The 18,483-nt window shown below is 42.3% G+C and overlaps 2 protein-coding genes across 2 annotated transcripts in view; one reads left to right on the forward strand and one right to left on the reverse strand.

Annotated features, from left to right (window-relative positions):
- Positions 1-13,660, reverse strand: part of RANGAP1 (Ran GTPase activating protein 1) — a 22,546-nt gene extending 8,886 nt beyond the window's left edge. Inside the window, exons 1-9 of the mRNA XM_080971392.1 lie at positions 13,485-13,660; positions 7,192-7,351; positions 6,673-6,800; positions 5,489-5,548; positions 4,314-4,493; positions 3,390-3,524; positions 2,221-2,379; positions 1,937-2,050; positions 1,161-1,260 (exon numbers count right to left, since the gene is read on the reverse strand). Of these exons, the coding sequence (XP_080827518.1) occupies positions 1,161-1,260; positions 1,937-2,050; positions 2,221-2,379; positions 3,390-3,524; positions 4,314-4,493; positions 5,489-5,548; positions 6,673-6,800; positions 7,192-7,303 (988 nt within the window). The 5' untranslated portion in view covers positions 7,304-7,351; positions 13,485-13,660. The remainder of the gene's footprint in view (positions 1-1,160; positions 1,261-1,936; positions 2,051-2,220; positions 2,380-3,389; positions 3,525-4,313; positions 4,494-5,488; positions 5,549-6,672; positions 6,801-7,191; positions 7,352-13,484) is intronic.
- Positions 13,661-13,867: 207 nt separating this feature from the next.
- The window catches only part of ZC3H7B (zinc finger CCCH-type containing 7B), a 50,853-nt gene continuing 46,237 nt past the window's right edge, over positions 13,868-18,483 (forward strand). The window contains exon 1 of the mRNA XM_080971365.1: positions 13,868-13,933. The gene's annotated coding sequence lies outside the window, so the exon portion shown is untranslated. The remainder of the gene's footprint in view (positions 13,934-18,483) is intronic.

Consider the following 18,483-nt stretch of genomic DNA (forward strand, 5'->3'; position numbering starts at 1 on the left):
TCTGCTAAACAGCTGTTTTCTGTTGTGAGCTTAACTACTTGACTGAGCTTCTTGTGCCACATGCACCCAACAAAAACTCTACAGCTGCCATAAAGGCATTTGTTTAGCAATACAAACTGTTGGGAATGAAACAGTTATTGCTTCAGTATTATCTTTATATGAACAACTTTAATATTTAAATGCCCAATCATGGGACGTGCTCTGAAGGAAATGCCACTTCAGTTGGGTTTGCTGGGTCTATGTGGAAGAGTGTTTAAAAAGCAAGTATATTGTACTTTGGTAGTGAAGTCTCTGACACAAAATGGCTAAATTGTAGTGGTGATATAGAATATTCATGAACGTTATATATGCTGGGTTCTTGCTCCGTGTTTGCAGTCATGGGATTGTTGTCTATCACATGACGGTGTATGTTTTCATTCCACAATGTGGGAATTGACGGAGAAAGGAAGTTTTGTGTTACTGCGTTCCGTGATGTGGGAATATTGTCCTTTGTTCTCTCTCTTTGCTGTCTGGTGAGAAAGAGGAAGGAGCTAAGTCAGAATGCTCCAAGTGTATTATATGTAAATAAAGTAGATTAGCCAAAATGCTGTGCTACTGAGTTCTGTTACGTAAACTGCTAACACTCTGCAGGATCCTAAAGCGTGCTAATGCCTTTTGGTATCAGTCGCTGTGATGTTCAGGCTGGAGAAAGCTTTTGAAGCTCCCGAATGACCGACCAGGAGGCAGAGAACATGCCAGTCAGGCATGTGACTCTGCCAGGGTCCTACAAGCGAGTAGGACGATCCTAACAATATATGCTCAGAGAGCAATATGTCAGAATGTTTCCTATCCATCTTCTGGGAGAGAAAATCACTTTGGCTAGGACTAAGACCCTGCACAGGCTCTAGGAACTACAGTAGCATTGCACGGCCAAGTGATATGAGATTCAATTAGTTAGGGAAGCTAAAGGACGGGAATCCCAGAGACAGGATTGGAGAAACAAGTGTGTGGGGTGGGCAATGGACCAAGAACCTATGGGAAGGTTGGGTTAAACAGAAGGTTGGGGAAGAGAGGGAACTGTGGCATACAGTATTCACATGCCGACCTGAATGAACCAGGCAATTATCCAGCTACAGATTTCTAGTAAAACATTTTTGACACTGACATCATAAGCCTCATACCATTGAGATCCAGCTTCTGTAGCTCCGACTTGTCCTCAGTAGCCTCAGCAATAATTAGAGCAGCGTCTCGCTTGATTTCACAGAAAGACAAGTTGAGTTCCTAAACAGACAGAAGCTATGGTTTTAGAGGAATATTTTTTAAAAACAGACATATATTTTGCATGTTCAAGCCAGGTATGTCTACAATTCACATTACAAAGTACCAAATCAGGAATCCAAAAAAAGCTTCATTAAAAAGGTTGAGGTTGAGGTGATGAGGTTAGGGGAGAAATGACTGAATTATGAATAACCTTGTTTAAGAGATGGCAAATAGTGCTTGGTTTCCTTTTTAAGAATCACAGAAATAAATCCTAGATGAAGGTTTATGTTGACTCTTTGTAGTTTTAGATTCAGTACACTACCTCTAAGCCAAATTTCATATTAAATGGATGGAAAACACTTACATTTCTCTCAAACAGAATAAATGTCATTCTTCCATCACGCCAAGTGGCTTGTAATATATTCATGCTTAGTGGCTATGTTTTGGCATCAATTCATAATGGTGCCTTTAGCTTTAAGATGGATCTCAGCCATAGGCATGAAAATGAGTAGTCATGTATTTTGTCAATCCCTATTTCAGGGTTTTTTGAATTAAATGGTATGGGGAGATGGACCAAAAAAAAAGAAAGAAAGAAAAAAAAAAAAGGATTTCCTATTTGAAATCTCAATCACTCAGATTTCTCCCAAGCAGCTTAACAAAATACAGTATCCTGAAAGATTTAAGTTGTAGCCAATACCTTTAATTTATGGAGTCCTTCATTAACAGCTTCAGCAATGGCAACAGCACCCTTGGAACGTACTAGGCAGTCACCAAAGTTGATCACTTCCACTTGTCTGAGTTTCTTGAGGGTCTGAATGGAATAGAGAACATTATTCCACTCACTATTCTATTTGACCATGCAAGACCACACAAGACCAACTTAATCCTAAGGAAAGTGTCCCCCCCCCACTTTCTCGGGATTTCCTGGCCCAAGTCACTGTTAGAATCAAGAGGGATTAATTTTAAGTGAAAGGAGCTCACCTCTGCCATAGCCACAGCTCCCTTCTCTGTAAAAGTGTTATCGTTCAGGTTGATCACCCTCAGCAAGGGATTGACAGCAAAAGCCTCAGCTAAGGCTGTAATTCCTGGATGGTTGATTCCATTTTGTGGCATGTGAACTTCTTCCAGAGTCCCAATAGCCTGAAGGGGCAAAAACAGAATGTAAAGCAAATAAAGTTCATGTCATTCTAGGAGAGTGGTGTTCTCAGATCCTTTTCTCTCCATCTTCCACAATTGTTTTGGGGTATTCTGTCTGAACCCTTTGTATACTATTTAGCAATCAAAAATGATTGGCTAATTTGAATAACGAAAAGCCTAAGCACATTCCTGATTCCAGAATGTTGAAACCCAGAACAACTTTCCTTTCTTGTCCCATTGCTTACTCATCCTGCTTGATTTACTTTTTAAAATATTAGTTTTTGTCTCTCTTTCTAATTTAGTTCAACACCTCCTCTTGCTCTTTCTCTTCAGCGTGAAATCATCTCTCTTTCCTCCACACTTCTTCTCCCAGCCACTTTTACTCTGCATGTGGCAAGTTTCTGGTGCTGGCATTAGTCCAACAAAAATTCTGCAGCACAGCCAGAATGCAGGGTGGGTGAGTAAGAAGAATTGAGGCCCACCTAAAAGTGGAATGCAGTCCACTAGTAGTCCCTGGCCCACCAACTGAGAAATACTGCAGGTGAGTTGCTGTTGCTTACCAGGAGGGAGGGCCAATGGAGCAGGGAGGTCAATGTGGTGCAAAAGCACCAGCAGGAACCCTAGATTGGCTCTGCCAGTGTGTTTGCTCCGCATCAACCTCCTTTCCAGTCTGCCCCTCCTGATAAGCAAGAGCACCCATTTCCTGGCAAGCTAGCACAGTGGTGCCACTCTACCTGGCAAGCCGCTTCTTGCAGCAGTATCAACAGAGGTGACTTAGGCTGCCTCAAATAGCCTTTTCTGATGCTGCAACGAACTTGACCACTACTAATACCATTAAATGCAGGAGATAGCAGCATTGTAGCAAAATGAATTCATTTTTTTAAAGGGCACCACAACACACTTTGGAGGAAGAATATGCATGTTCATTAACACCAATGGCTAAGAGCATCCCTTCCCATGCAACAAATGTCAGGGCAAACTTCCTGTCTCAAAGTCCTGCTTTTTGTACTTACACTGAATGCCTCAGCAAGAGCAGTTGCACCATCATTTTCCAGGCGGTTCCTGCCAGCCACAAATACTTTCAGAGCCAAAGGCTTGCCTTGAACACTTGATTTCCTGTGACACTCTTTCAAAGCTGCAGCCAAGATCTAAAATAATAATAATACCAGACTGTTTATGCTACTATAATGTCATTTTGGCCTGAGGGATTCCATTCCTATAAGGCACACATTTAAGCTACCACTTCCTATACATGCATACATACGTACGTACATACATACATACATAATGCAGGCACTCTGCAGAAAATATTACACACCACTGAAGGCTATTCCCAGCAATAATATCATGAGGGGAATGTAGGTTAGTAAGATGACTCTGTTGTGTGTCCTCAACTCAGATTTCCATGTGTGTGAGATAAGGACACAGGTCCCCAAATTAGGGTCTTGGCTCTCCCATCCCTCTCAAAAAAAACAAACCCTTCTATGGCAGGCAGAGGAACGCTTTAGATATTTTAAAAAATATCCGTCAAACATTAGACTTTTTTTTACTAGAAAAAGAGAAGCCTGCCCACCCTGTTCAGCTTGTAGAGATTTTAATGCAGACAACAATCTGAAGCAATAAAAAACTTGTTGGCAAACAGAAGCCCTTCTGGAACTGGTTCTACTCAAGAGCTCTAAATCAAAGTTTCTGAATAGTCAACACTTGTCAGAAATAGGGTTTGAAGACAGTGTCAATCAACTGACAGGAAGTGACTTCACACAACCCCATTGGGATCTTCCCTTTGCAGTACCACTTGCATTCAAGTTCCACGTTAAGGGGGAAATGTGGCATCATGGTGACATCACATGATGGATAGGCAGGAAGCCCCAATAGTGGGGGTTCCAGGTTTCACCCTGCTGTGAAGACTGGATTCCCCACCCAGGAAATGCCCTTACCTTGCCACCACCAATGCCCATGCCACAATTGTTTAGCTTGAGCTCCTGCAGGGTGAAACAGGCAGGGCTTTTCAGAAGTGCCTCAAACCCACGCACTCCATCTGGTCCAAAGGCATTGTCACTCAGATCCAGCTCTGTAAGCTGGCAGCCAGCAGAAACAATGGCCTCTCCAAGTGCGATCTGAAAGATGAACAAAAGGTAAATTTGACACAATGCCCCCGTCTACTGCAGAAGACAGAGATCCGCCCTGCAGCCATTTCTTGCCGCCTCTTTTCACCCATCACCAGCTAGCAGCCTTGAGAGGCTCCTTCTCGTTCATAAAATGGAGAAGTTGCAGGTAGGGAGGCAGCTGTCCTATGTGCCATGCCTGTGCCAAGGAGGGGCAACACAAGCAGCTGGGATGAGCAAGTCACACCCATCTACCTGGATGCTGTGTTTCTGTTTCCCCCTGGCCTTTTCTCCAGCAACAGATATGTTGTGACACCGAGCAAAGAGGACAGAGGAAACAGTCAGTGATGACACTCTGTCCTCCTTATAATGCCCTAATGTTTTATTAAACTGTTACCATTATAATACAGATTCCATCATTACTCAATTTCTGCCCAACAGAGATCTCTCTTGGCAATTAATCTACAACTCATTTCAAAGCTTAAAATTACAACTCTTCTTAATCTTCCTTTTGGTCATTCATTAATCACATCCCTGTCTCTATCTGAAGCAGGGGTGGGGAACCTAAGACCCTCGAAATTCTCCTCAGGCCACACTCTTGACTGGCTCTGCTTTGCAGCCCAAGTGGTTTTGCCTGGAATGAGTGTGTCCTTGAACTCTGACAGTGCCTCTTGGTTGCATGGATAGAGGATAGCAAGGTGTGCACGACTGTGTGCAGAAACTAGCCTACTGAACAAAGGTAATTTTTAACTTTAATGCCCCACCCACTTTTGCCTCTGCCTCTACCTACCACTGGCATGTGGCCCTCGGAAAGGGTAATAAAGCTTGGGCTGAAAAAGCTTCCCCACCTTTGCCATAAAGTCCCTGTAACAGAAACAGTATATTGCTCCCACTGTTGATCAACAAGCTCAGAAAGCCATTCCTACACTTTAGCCTCAGAAAAATATCATGATAAGAAATAATGAAAATGGCATTTAGTAATATTAGCGACCTAGTCTTACACTTACCAGAGCAGGGGGAATTTCAGATCGTAGTCTCCCGGTGAACATATCACTCCAATGACATCTCTAAAATAAGACATATATATATATATATATATATATATCATATACATGCTTAAAAATAAAAGTACATTGTAATCTACCATGATTAGTCCAAGTATTTGTACTCACTTACTTGGCGTGCATAATGGAGAGCTACACAGGCTTTATATCAAATGTTTTGATCAAGAGTAGCTTTTTATAATAACAGGTTTTTGACAGCACATAGCAATAATACATACAGATTAGAAATTTGGTAAACTAATCCTTATTGTTGGTTTTAATTATTCATTAAATGTTTAAAACATTTGTCTTCAACTGTTTTTTTACTGGTAGTTTCATTGCTTTATTCCTCTGGGAAACTGCTTTGAGGGTTGTTGTTGCTTGCAATCAAGTGGTATATAAATTTTGTGAAATAAATAAAATTACCATGCTCCAAAGGAGGCATGCAGAGTGGCAATTTGCTAAAATATCCAGTATAATCTTACACACCAATTTAAAATCTTACCACATACACACACAAGCTTAGTAACTACAGCCGAAGCACTGCTACTTCAGAGTTCACAAGGAAGGCAAGAAGCAATGTTTTTTTTAAAAAAATAGGGCCTATCTATGCAATCACCACCCCACCCAAAAAATAGTCAGACGGTTGTTTTGTAGTCAGAGGGTTGAGGGCAGGAGAGAGAATGGCTGAAGAATTCATAACTGCTACTGCAAGACCTAGCATATTTCATTTTGTTCTCTGCAAAAATAGTAAACTTTGCTTGAACAATGGTTTCAACCAGTATTTGCTCCACCAATTCAAACTTTTCCTTAAATCAAGAGTGGGGAGCCTGTGTCCCTCCAAATCATGGCAGAATACAGCTCCCAGCATCCCTGAGCGCTGGCCAGGCTAGCTGGGGATGATAGGAGTTGGGAGTCCAACATCTGGAGACCCACAGGTTCACTTACCAACAGAGTCAATCACAGGAAGCACAGTGGTGAATGCCACTTATAATTCTAAATTGCTAAGACAGTTTTGATTTTTTTCCTTATGTTTGTGAATGTCACAGATCTCCCTGGGCCTGTTTTATCTGCTAGTCAAGCAGACAATGAATTCAAGTTGCAAAATAATGGGTTTTCCACTGTCCATCATCCACTGAAATGCTCACCTTGAGCTGAGATTTCTTCTCCAGAGCCTTGGCAATGACCTTTGCTGCCTCCACCCCCACAGTGTTGCCTTCGAGGCGTAGTGCTTCCAGGCCATCGAACTCCTCAATCTCTTTAATCACCTCTTCAGCTGCACAGAATAAGCAGGATATTACTTGCTGCCAAAACTGAGATCTAACAGTGCTAACAGTACCAGTTGTGCATTTTTATTTTTTAAAAAAATACTTGGAGAAAGGGGTGTGTGTGCAGCCTAGGTATGTACTAAGGGCGGTTGGAGAATCTCTCCTGAAATCATTCTCCTTGTTTGGGTCTCTAGAGGAACCACCAGAAAGAGTTTGCCTGTGAAGCACAGATACACATTCATCCTGCAATTCAGAATCCAAAATCAGGGAAGGATTGGGTTTCCTGCAAATCCGCCATTTTAGAAAGATTAAAGGGAGGGGGGACATATATTTGATCAGGCCAGACTTTTCCAGGATCTAATGCTGGGAAAACATTCAAAGCAGTGCTATTCCTCTTACCATCTTCTGCGGTATTGAGTTTCAGACTCTTGCCTTTGAAGCTCAGCTGCCCTCCGCCCACCTGAGTTTTAGCTAAGGACTCTGCCAGCTTAGAAATGTCTTCTGATGCCATTTTTTTGGGATTGTGTCAACCTTTACTGATTACCAGTTGGGAAGGGTGCTGAAAAAGAGGAGAGAAAGCATATACCATCAATGGGGTAAAAGCATGCTGTTCAATTATATGAAGAACTTTTTGTTTGATAGATAACTGCTTTCAAGGCTTAACCCCTTAAGTGCTCATGGAGAAAATGAAACAGTCAAGGCAGGGAAGCAAAGGGTTAAACCATCACACAACCTCCTGCAAAACAACTATTTCAGTAGACTAATAATCTTTGCCTACCTTATATTATATGCCACGAGAAAAGAGGTCAGAACAGGCTAACACTGGGGTGAAAACTGCCTGCGAGGATAGCAAACAAGCCCTGTCACATGCAGGCAAAAATAAAAGAACAATAATTTACCCAAGTCACCACATGCCAGTTCTAAGAGCTGTGGATTAGGAAACAGCTATTGAAAAGAGGCTACAAAGCATAGTTTGCTAGTGTGTACCGCCGTGCTTCTGCTAAGTTCCACATAAATAATGCAGTTTGGTTTAATATTCGGCATCAGCACATTTCAGGAAAGGATTATTTGCATGAGGCTGATGATAAACTGGGGCAAGCATGTCAAATTCAAATTAGTAGAAGGGCAATATTCATCACCTAGCAGAACCCAAATAGCTATATCCATAATTTTAAAAAGTCAGCTGCACACTCATTCACAAAATGTTGATTTTCTGAAGTCCTGTTCCTGATTTCTGCGCACCTAGCAAAGCCTGAGCGAGGAAAAGCTCCAATGGGGAAGTTGGGGAAAAGACAAGTTTGAAATATAGGCAATCAGATTCCTCATTATAACACCTGCCTACGCTTTCTCTCATTAGCAGTATCTGGAGGAGGAAGGAAGCATTTCTCTGACCACATACTCTGGCTGGGTTCAATCCCAGCCACTAACAAGGAACTCTGATACGGCCCAAATGTTACATACACAGCTTGACTATTCAACACTATGGATTTTAATGGAAATGAAAAGGAGCCAAAGCTAGATGACACAGATTAGCAGCCATTCCCAAGTTTGTTTCTCCCTACTTAAGGGCACTGGTTTCCTATCATCATTATTTGTCACATTTTTGCACTAAGGTGTCTCAAAGTGACTTACAACAATAAAAACAGTGTCTATGTAGAATGTGGCATGGGCAACGAAGGCTATATTGGAGACACACATCTCATAGTTCAGGACCATCAATGGTAAACACAGTTTACTGTAAGATACAAGCCCCTGCAAGTCAGCAAGAACCACGGAAGCTGGGCTCCCAGAATCAACATCCAACTGACACCATGTTACAATGTGTGCTACCTGGACTTTCATGTGGACCACCAGCATTCATGTATGTTCATATACACACTGCTGAGAGGTTTAGGATCTTTTGCTGGAGTTACGAGGTGCGCTTGTCATGGATGTGTGTTAACCCTTAGTCTTATGCCTACAAGAAGCTCTTACACAAAGAAATAAAGAAGCTTGGTTTATTATATAATGCAGGGGTGACAAACTATATAAAAATGCTGCTTTAGACGGCAAAGTTACAGTCTAAGCAGGTAGCAAATGACAATATGTATACACTTTGATGAAAGAGTAAGATTCCCCAACTATTCTAAAGGCCCACAGGAGCAAGGGCATGACAATTTTGCTATAAACCCACACTAGAAGGAGGGGAGAGAGAGGAAAGTATACATGCCCTTAAAGTGAAGCAGACGTGTGCAAAGTCCTAGGGATCGCTGGGTTAAGTGCTGTCCTGTTGGAGCTGTGAGAGCTAACTAACCTTTGCATCTAATGGTTTTTTAATACCTTTTTTGCCAAGGCATGCCAGTGGAGAAGGGAGGGGGTTGTGAAATGAGTGGTTTCTATAATTTCCATAGTTACTTCTGGAATTTCCTGCCTAGTTCTCATCTTTGGTCATCCTGTTCCTGTCTGTTGAACAAAAAGGTGAAAGATTTGTCACAGTGAGCAATTACCTGAACCTTTACATCACCTTATCATTGTGTAGATGGATCTCACTGAGGAGCTGAGTATCCTGTACCTGACAACTAAATTTGCCTGGGTTAATCCTTAAAATCAGGTGTGTGTGTGTGAGAGAGAGAGAGAGAGAACTCAGGATATTCCTGATTTCAGGGTGCTGGAGTAAGGCTTGTGTCAGGTTACCATGGAGTTCATCATGGAGGGTCTCATTTCAATCTTATACTTAGTCCATGATCTACAGAGATAAACTATATCATAAACTCAGATTCACACACACTTCCTTCAAGTACTGTGAAACCCCCAATTACGTAATAAAATCACTTGTTGCTATGTTTCCTGGCAATTTGACCATGTTGGGTAATTTTAAAAGTCCACTTTATCATGGAGCAGGGAAGGAAGCTACCCTAAAATAATTTATTTTATATTAATTTCTAAGCACAGATGTAGAAATTGGCACCAAAGATGACATGGTCTGCAACAGTTAGAACTGTGCAAGCCACAAAACCAGAAAATGTGGAATGTGTGGTTTAGCGGTCCAAAGTAAGCAAAGCAAACCTATTACTTTTCTATATTAATATCACTTTTTTAGATAGGAAGGAATAGCCACTTGTTCCTTATCTCAACACCAAAACTCATGTCCACAGCACTGCATCTGTTTGCCACCTTCTAAAATGAAGATTACCTTCATGCTATTTTTAAACAAGAGGTGTCACATTTATCTACAGGCCTAATTATATCTCTTGGAATTAATATTTTGTTAACTACCTCTCTCCCCCCCCCCCATTTCAATCCAAATTCTTATTTAAAATGTTGCTTGAGCATGATATTTCAATTTTAAATTGAGTCAGTATGCCACATAACACACGGAATGCCAATTGTTAAAAGACTGATCCAGCACACAAATCTTCCTGTATACTTAAATAATATACTAAGCATCTGTCATAATCAACATTGATTCCTAGGGAAGTCTCTCCATCTCCTTGATCATTTTGGTTGCCCTTTTCTGAGCCTTTTCCAAATCTACAATATCCTTTTTGAAGTGAGGCAACCAGAACTGTATACAGTATTCCAAATATGGTTACACCATAGGTTTGTATAATGGTGTTATGATATTGGCAGTTTTATTTTAATTCCCTTCCTAATTTTTCCTAACATTGAAATCACCTTTTTCATAGCCACTGCACACTGGGTTGACATTTTCATTGAGCTATCTACCGGTACTTTCACCCCAGGGCCTTTTTCTTGGTCCCTCAAGAGTTCCACAAGGCTTCATCTTATGATCCATGCTATTCAACTCTGACATAAACCTGTGGGAGAGAAGCTCTAGAGATCTGGAGTGTGGTGTTAGCACAACCACTTTGAGGTGGGCTTTTATATTTTCACAATCAAGTGATGTATAAATTTTATGAAATAAATAAAAATAAACAAACCAATAAGCATGGTAAGGACACCCAATTTTCTCTTTCCCATTTGATTCTAGAGAGGTTGCGGAAGATCTTGAATCACTGCTTGAATTTAAGGAGCGACTGGATGTGGGCTAATAAATTCAGATTCAATTCAGATAAGACAGATGTGCTGTTGATCAGGAGACCCAATCCAGGGTTAGGTGTAAAGTCTGTTCTGGACAAGGTTCAACTCTTCATAAAGGAGCAGGTTCACAATTTGGGAGCTCTTCTGGATCCAGCTTTGCTCTTGGAGATCCATTTAGTAGCAGTGGACAGGACTGCTTTGTGCGGCTTCAGCTTGATGCACTAGCTGTACTCTTACCAGGAGAAAACAGTTCTCCTCACTGTCATGCCTTTTTCACTTCTAGGCAAAGTTAACATACGGCACTTTATGTCGACCGTCTCTGAAAACTGTTTGAAAACTTCAACTGGTACAAAACGCTGCAGCTAGAGTTTTGGCCAGGGCCTATCTTCCACCTTGAAAAGGATATTGTAGGACTGGAAAATATTCTGTAATGGGCAACCAAATGGTCAATGGACTGCAGTAACTCCTCTCTGAGGAAAGAGGCTCTTTAGGCTCTTTAGTTTAGGAGGAGGAAAAGCTGAAAGGGGACATGATGGTATAGATCTGTGGGGGGGGGGGGGTTCCTGTCTAAACCCTAGGAATGAATAAATTGAATGAATTGAGGAAACTCCTGGGCTGGCTTATGCAAACCAGCCTGGCCAAGCTAGGGCAACTGGCAGGAGAACTCCTCCTGCCAGGTGTGAACAGAGACAGGGGTCTGATTTGAAGGGTTGTCAAGCTGATGGGGTGTGCTTCTGAGCAGAGGTTTCTGGGAGGAATGAGGAGGAAGAGCGGGGGAGAGATCCATCTTGGCCAGGGAGAGAGGAAAGGTTGCCTACAATGCCATTGGCCATGCTGTAAGACAGGCATCCCCCAACTCGTCCCTCCAGCTGGTTTGGGACTACAACTCCCATCATCCCTAGCTAACAGGACCAGTGGTCAGGGATGATGGGAATTGTAGTCCCAAAACAGCTGGAGGGACGAGTTTGGGGATGCCTGCTGTAAGATCTGGACTCCCACCATGCAGTCCGAAGGTGCAAATAAACCATATTTTTTTAAAGCCCAACAGTCTCTGCCGTGTCTTCTATTCTCCAAAGGGACAAAGACCCTGTGTGTGTCCCTGTGACCCCATGGGCTCTTGCCACCACTTGGCAGTGAGAGAGGCAGGCACTGGACTTTTGTAACAATATACTGGTATAAAATTACACACAGCATGGATTTATTTAGTGGATGGAGTCTGTTGTCCTTTTCTTTAGAACCTAGGATCATCCAAAGAAGCTGAATGATGGAAAATTCAGGACAGGCCAAAGGAAGTACTTCTTCAAACACATCATAGCTAAACTATGGATTCACTATGTAGTGACTGATGCCAATTTGTTTGACTTTGAAAGGTATTACATAAATACATTGAAGATAAGGTCATCAGTGGCTACTTGTCACAATAGCAATATTCTATCTCCAGTACTGAAGAAAGTATGCTTGTGAATATGCCAGGGAAAAGGAATGGCAGTGTGTTGTTGTGCTTATGTCCTACCTATGGGCTTCTCATCACGGGTTTCCAGTTCAGTTCTGCACTATTTGAGACCATGATATTTAAAAAGATCACTCCCTCCCCCATCCACTCGGCTTCACATTTCACCACTATCAAAAGTGTAGTTGGGGTGGGGAGAAAGTTAGCTTTTTGGCAATGTCTCTATGACTATCAAGCTTTCTAACTCATTTTTTTCTTGTCATACTTTAACTTGATTTCCCCGTTAATGATACTGTATTGCTAGTTCTCTGTAGAAGACAAGACATTTTAAAAAAATAAAATACATAAAATGTATTTAATTTTCCACTCCTGTTTTGACTACTCCTGTAGTGACTATCAGTGCTGCTAAAGGCACATTATTATAATCTCTTCGGTTCCAAAACGCTTCAATATTATTATTGACTAGTGGTTTGTTACACAGGTCAAGAGACTGTCAACTTGTTTCCATTAGAATAATCATTTCCCAAACAAAGGTCCTATTTAAAACCTTTTGTTTTTCTGCCTTTATCACCCTACTCCTGAAGCAAAAGGAAAATGCGTGAAGCTGACGTATTTCCTCATGTTGCAAGCTATTTCAGTCATCGAGCATCGCTCAGCCAATCTAGACACACCGCTCGCCTTCATTGACTCAGTTCCGTCTGCTTCCTCGCTATTCTACGTAAGCAGCCTCCCATGCAGATGCTCACTTTAAAAAAGTAAGTGTAACTGAGAGAAGGTGAGCAAAGAGGTGACTCGAGTCCCTCGCTCCGTAATGCACAGGCTTCGCACAAACGCAACAGCACAACAAAATTACACAACAAGCTCACCCGAGTGGGCCCTAAAACTGCCAACGAGGGCGTGACGTCATACAGGGAAGGGGCCGAGAGTTTTGGGCTGGTAAAAAAAGCACTCCTAGTGGGGAGGTTTGGATCCACGTCTCCGCCGGGCGAACCGAGCACGGTGTATGTCCCGTGGGAAGATACGGACACGTGTATCTTGAGGGGCAACGCGCAAGTGCCTCCTCCTTTCCCACCACGCGCCGCGCCTGGCATGGCCGGGGCGGAAAGCGGGGAGGCGGCGCTAACAAACCCACCCGGCGCCCTCTCACCGGCGAGCCTGCCTAATAAACCCAGCCCGTCAACTCCCGCCCCTCCTCGCGCGAGACCACCCGGCGGCCGCTTACCTGCGAAAGCGCCGGGTTCCAGCCTGTCACGTTGCAGACGCTACCGCAGCCCCAAGCCTACGAAGACGATGGCGTTATGGGAGGCGGAGGATTTGAAAGCCGGCAGTTTTGTTTCCTACCCTGTGATTCGCTCTTCGCCTTCCCGGTCTTCCGCGCCTGCGCAGGAAGGGGCTTTCACGGCCTGCCTCCCTCCTCCTCCTCCCCTTTGCCCCCTCCTTCCTCCTAAAGGCGCCCAGGCAATTGTTAGTGCGAGAGCCGAAACGGAGGGGAGAGGTCACAATTTCGCGTCGCACGACGCGACTCCCCCCCTTGCCGCAAAGCATCCTGGGAGCTGTAGTTTTTTTAACTAGAAGTGTCCTCGAGCTCCCCCTTTAAAAAACAAAACTTTGCGGTGGAGTGAAAGAGGCTGAGTTCCCTACTATTTTGTTGCTTGGAGCGGCGGGTCAGACGTGTGTAACGGGTTTGGATACGATTATATGGTTCTGTTTTGTTTTTAGTAGGACTGCTACCTATTTTCTTGAAGAATTCCTGTGCCTTTAAGAACTACCTTTAAGAAACTCTTTTATGAGAAAAAATTACAACGTTTGAAGTTTTTTAGTTTAGAAAAAGGTGAGGGGGGGGGAAGAATTTGTTCCGAAAATCCTCTGGTCTAGTAGACACCCCCCCCCCAAGTGTCCCTATTTGCCAGGGACGTTCCCGGTTTAGAGAAGCCATCCTGATTTCTGATTTGATCCTGGAATGTCCCACTTTCCCTTAGGATGTCCCTATTTTCATTGGAGAAATGTTGGAGGGTTTTGAGTTATCCAACCTCTGAGCCACCTGAAGGCAATCCTGTATAAAGGTTTTTAATGTTTTTTTATGTTTTATACATGTTGGAAGCTGCCCAGAATGGCTGGGGCAACCCAGGAAGACATGTAAAAGTAAAATTATCATTATGGAATGGGACGTCCCAATTTTCATTGGAGAAGTGTTGGAGGGTATAGTTTAGACTTTTACAAAGCGACACTATTGCTTCAGTGTGTTGTGAACTAGGCCCAATCTGAACTATACATTTAAAGCAGTATCATATCACTTTAAACAGTCATGGTGTTGCAGCGTTTTCCCCAGTCAATAAAGACAGACACGGGTTCTCCGAGGAAGGTCAGAATTTATTTGGTCCGCCTGCAGAGAGAAGACAGAGCAGAGGCCAACATCTGCACTTCCTGAGTGCTTACCTAAAAGAATCCAGGGAAATGTAGTTTATGAAGGGTGCTAAGAGTTTGTAGCAGCTACAGTTTCCAGAGTGGTTTAACAATCAATCCCTCTTTGGAGGGAACTCTGAGAACTGTAGCTTGGGGGGGGGGCAGTAGGGGTCCATAACAACTCTCTCAACACCCTTAAAAAACTGCAGCTTCCAGGATTATTTGGAGGAAGCCATAACTGTTTAAAGTGGTGTGAAACTGCTTTAAATGTATTGTGCAGATAGAGCCTTTTTTTTGGCATATGTTTACTCAACAATTTACAGCATCAAAATAAGGTTATATAGTGGGGCTGTGGAGTCTTGCACCTACATTTCCCAACAGACACTAATGTGACCTGCATCACTGACCTTGTGAGGTGGGTTGGTTTGCTATGAAAAAGAGGTAGAAACTGACTACAGTGCAGCTTGGTAGCAGATCTGCGTGGCACCAGTGGGGAGAAGTGGAGCAGAAAAACACTTAAATGAGCATAATCAAATAGGGTACAAATCTGTGTCCACTTTCCCTCTTTATGATGTTTTAATAGCCACACTAGACAAACTGCTGTGGCAAATGCTACATGTGGCCAAGCCTGCAATATTCTGCTATATCCAAAATACAGATAGGTACCACATATGCAGCCCACCAGTGTTAACAGGACTTTCCATATTTCATTCGTCACAGTTTATTGCCTTATTAAAATAATTTATTGGTTGCCTTTCAATCACTCCAGATACCCTAGAGTGAGACATAAATAAAACTAAGCAGAGCAAACTCAACAGCCCACAAAACTGGGGGGAAACCCATCATCAGCAAGAAAAAGTATTGCTTGTTGATTTTCCTTCTGATTTGGGGGATAACAACATCTCCAGTTATTATGTTGACTGGCTTCACGCGTTCTTGTTTTTCATGAATTTACCTCTTTTTCCTCTCTCAATTTCAGTGTTGACTAACTCTGTGGTCAACTCTGTGAAGGACAGGATAAAAAATTTTCCCATTAAAATTGATAAATATATGTTTAATTTGACACCTTCCTCATCAGTTACTGGACTGGTTAAACATTTATTCTCTAACCATTTTTAAGTATCCATTATTTTATACTCACTCCTAAAATTGGTTGTCTCTACTCATTGGGACACTATCAAAAGTTTGACTTCTATTTATATACTCTGATTTTTTTATCTATCTATCATCATCATCATCATCATCATCATCTATCTATCACTGCAAGTAATCACCTTTTACAGGTGACTTAGTTATTATATTACTCTGATAATTCTTTATTCATACACATTTATAGATGGATAAAGCAGTTTACAATACAGTTCTATACATGACTACCCAAGTAAGCGGGTCTAGAACTGTAGCCTTAGTCTGGTACTATCTGTTGATAAATTGCCTGGAATATTCTTTACTGAAATGCCAGTTGTTGGTTGGACAAGCACCTACTCCCTTGCATGAGTAGTGCAAAGGCATGTATAGGAGTTGGACAAAGAGAGAGGGAAGACTGTACTATGCACAGCTAGAAAGGAGGGAAGGATCAAAAGAAGAAAAGGACAATGGATAGAGTGGCCAACAAAGTGTAAAAAAATGGAATACTGTAATGGAATGAAGTTAAAAGGATGGATGGGCTGAAGGAAAGGAAAATGATAAGCACCTTGGCCTAGTGCTGTGATTCCTGACCCCTCGACTTGCTATATAAGCAAGTACACAAGTCCTCCTACCTGCATGGCTGGTTTATTACCAAGCCACGAAAGCCCCTCCTGATCAAAGGGAGCAATGATGGAAATTAAGGAGAGAGAGAAATGATTATTGATTGTTGTCATTATTAATATATTAATTAATAATGGGAGTAGCGGAAAAGGGAATGAGAGAAGCTACAGAAGGAGGAAGGAAACAATATCAAAGGAGCAGGAAGAGGAGGGGTTAAAGAATTTGGAAATTTGGGGCAATGATACAAATTAAGTATGAAAGGAGAAGGGCAGAAGAAATGAGAGTTTACTAAAAATATTTTCAGACAAGTGAAACCTCATTTATCAACAGCACCCCATACTATTTTGTGGTATGTGCACCCCAAAATTTTTAGCCATGTTAAGTTGGCCCTGGGGATAGGAAGTCTGACAACCCCTGATTTTTTTTTGTAACATGATATCAACACTTGGCTCTTACAAGCATCTTGGCAGCTGTGATCTGTATCAGCAGAAGATTCTGAACTGTCTTTAAAGAGAGCCTTATATGTAGTGTATTATAGCAGTCTAGTTTAGATATAACTGGGGCTTTCTCCAGATGACAAATCAGCATGCAACAAAGTACAGTAAAAGGCACTTCTAGCTACTAAAGGACTTTGTTCTACGGCACAGGTGCTAAGTCCTTTAATACCAGTAGAGGCTGCTCCATTAGCATGAATGTGGCCCAACCTCAGCTGTCCATCAGCTAACCCCACCCACCTGCCAACCTTCTTCTTCTTTTGTTAAATAATTTTTACACCTGCCAACCTTCTTAATCACAACCAGGGCAGGAAGTGGCCATGGCTGTCAGCTTCCTCCTCCTTAGTCTCAGTCCCATCCTTTTAGAACTCAGCAGGAAGGAGGACAAAATTAGAATTAGTTGGCTTCGCTTCTCATTGGCTGTTGCACCACCTACTGTTGGCTCCCTGCCTTTTGCTCTACCATTCCCAAGTGGGCACCAGCCACCACTGCTTAACACAATTCTGGTTCCGCCCTCTAGAAAGGATCAGAACTGCAATGAGACTGAGCCTCAAAGGCCCAGTCCCTATGGTTAATGGTCCTGAAAGCTGCTGAAAGGTCTTGCAAAACCTGCTCTCTCCATCTCCATCCCCTACCATGGCATGAAAGGTGGAATTAATTGTTATATCCTCTAAATTTGACTCAAACTAATCCCACAGCCTTGGACATTGGGAATAGCATATTAGCATATTGCTTGTTGTTGTTGTTGTTTAGTCGTTTAGTCGTGTCCAACTCTTCGTGACCCCATGGACCAGAGCACGCCAAGCACTCCTGTCTTCCACTGCCTCCCGCATATTGCTTATCTATAAATAATAGCCAATGGGGCTATTTTGCTGTATTTTGTCATAATAAAAAATTGCATTGTTTTTGCCTCTCAATTACCTAGTACCCTGTTTAATCAAGTGAAACTGAACACTTACAACAGATTAACAGAATAATAATTAGGGAGAGAAATAAGGGGGAAATCCACAGGTAGATTAAGCATTTAACTGTGTATTTGCAAATATAATAATAATAATAATAAATAATAATAAAAATAAAAATAAATATTTTGTTGGTTTATTTCCTTCGCTCATTTATTGTTAGAGTGGTACCTCGGGTTACATACACTTCAGGTTACAGTTGCTTCAGGTTACAGACTCCGCTAACCAAGAAATAGTTAAGAACTTTGCTTCAGGTTGAGAACAGAAATTGTGCTCTGGTGGCGTGGCAGCAGCTGGAGGCCCCATTAGCTAAAGTGGTGCTTCAGGTTAAGAACAGTTTCAGGTTAAGAACAGACCTCAGGAATGAATTAAGTACTTAACCGGAGTACCACTGTATACATCCTTGCTCAGATGTTTATCATCATAGATTGCAATGCAGTTATAACCATATCTACTCAGAAGGAAGCCATAGGGAATTCAATGGGGTTTATTCTCAGGTAAATGAGATTAGGATTGCAGCCTAAATCTCTGCTAGGAAGGCTGGTGTTATGTGTGTGGTGTCGATGAAGCAGTGGACTGTAGGACCTGGAGGGATCCCAAGGAAGCATTTTGG

The sequence above is a fragment of the Podarcis pityusensis genome (assembly GCF_964106645.2).
Source record: "Podarcis pityusensis genome assembly, chromosome: 10".
Lineage (NCBI taxonomy): Eukaryota > Metazoa > Chordata > Lepidosauria > Squamata > Lacertidae > Podarcis > Podarcis pityusensis.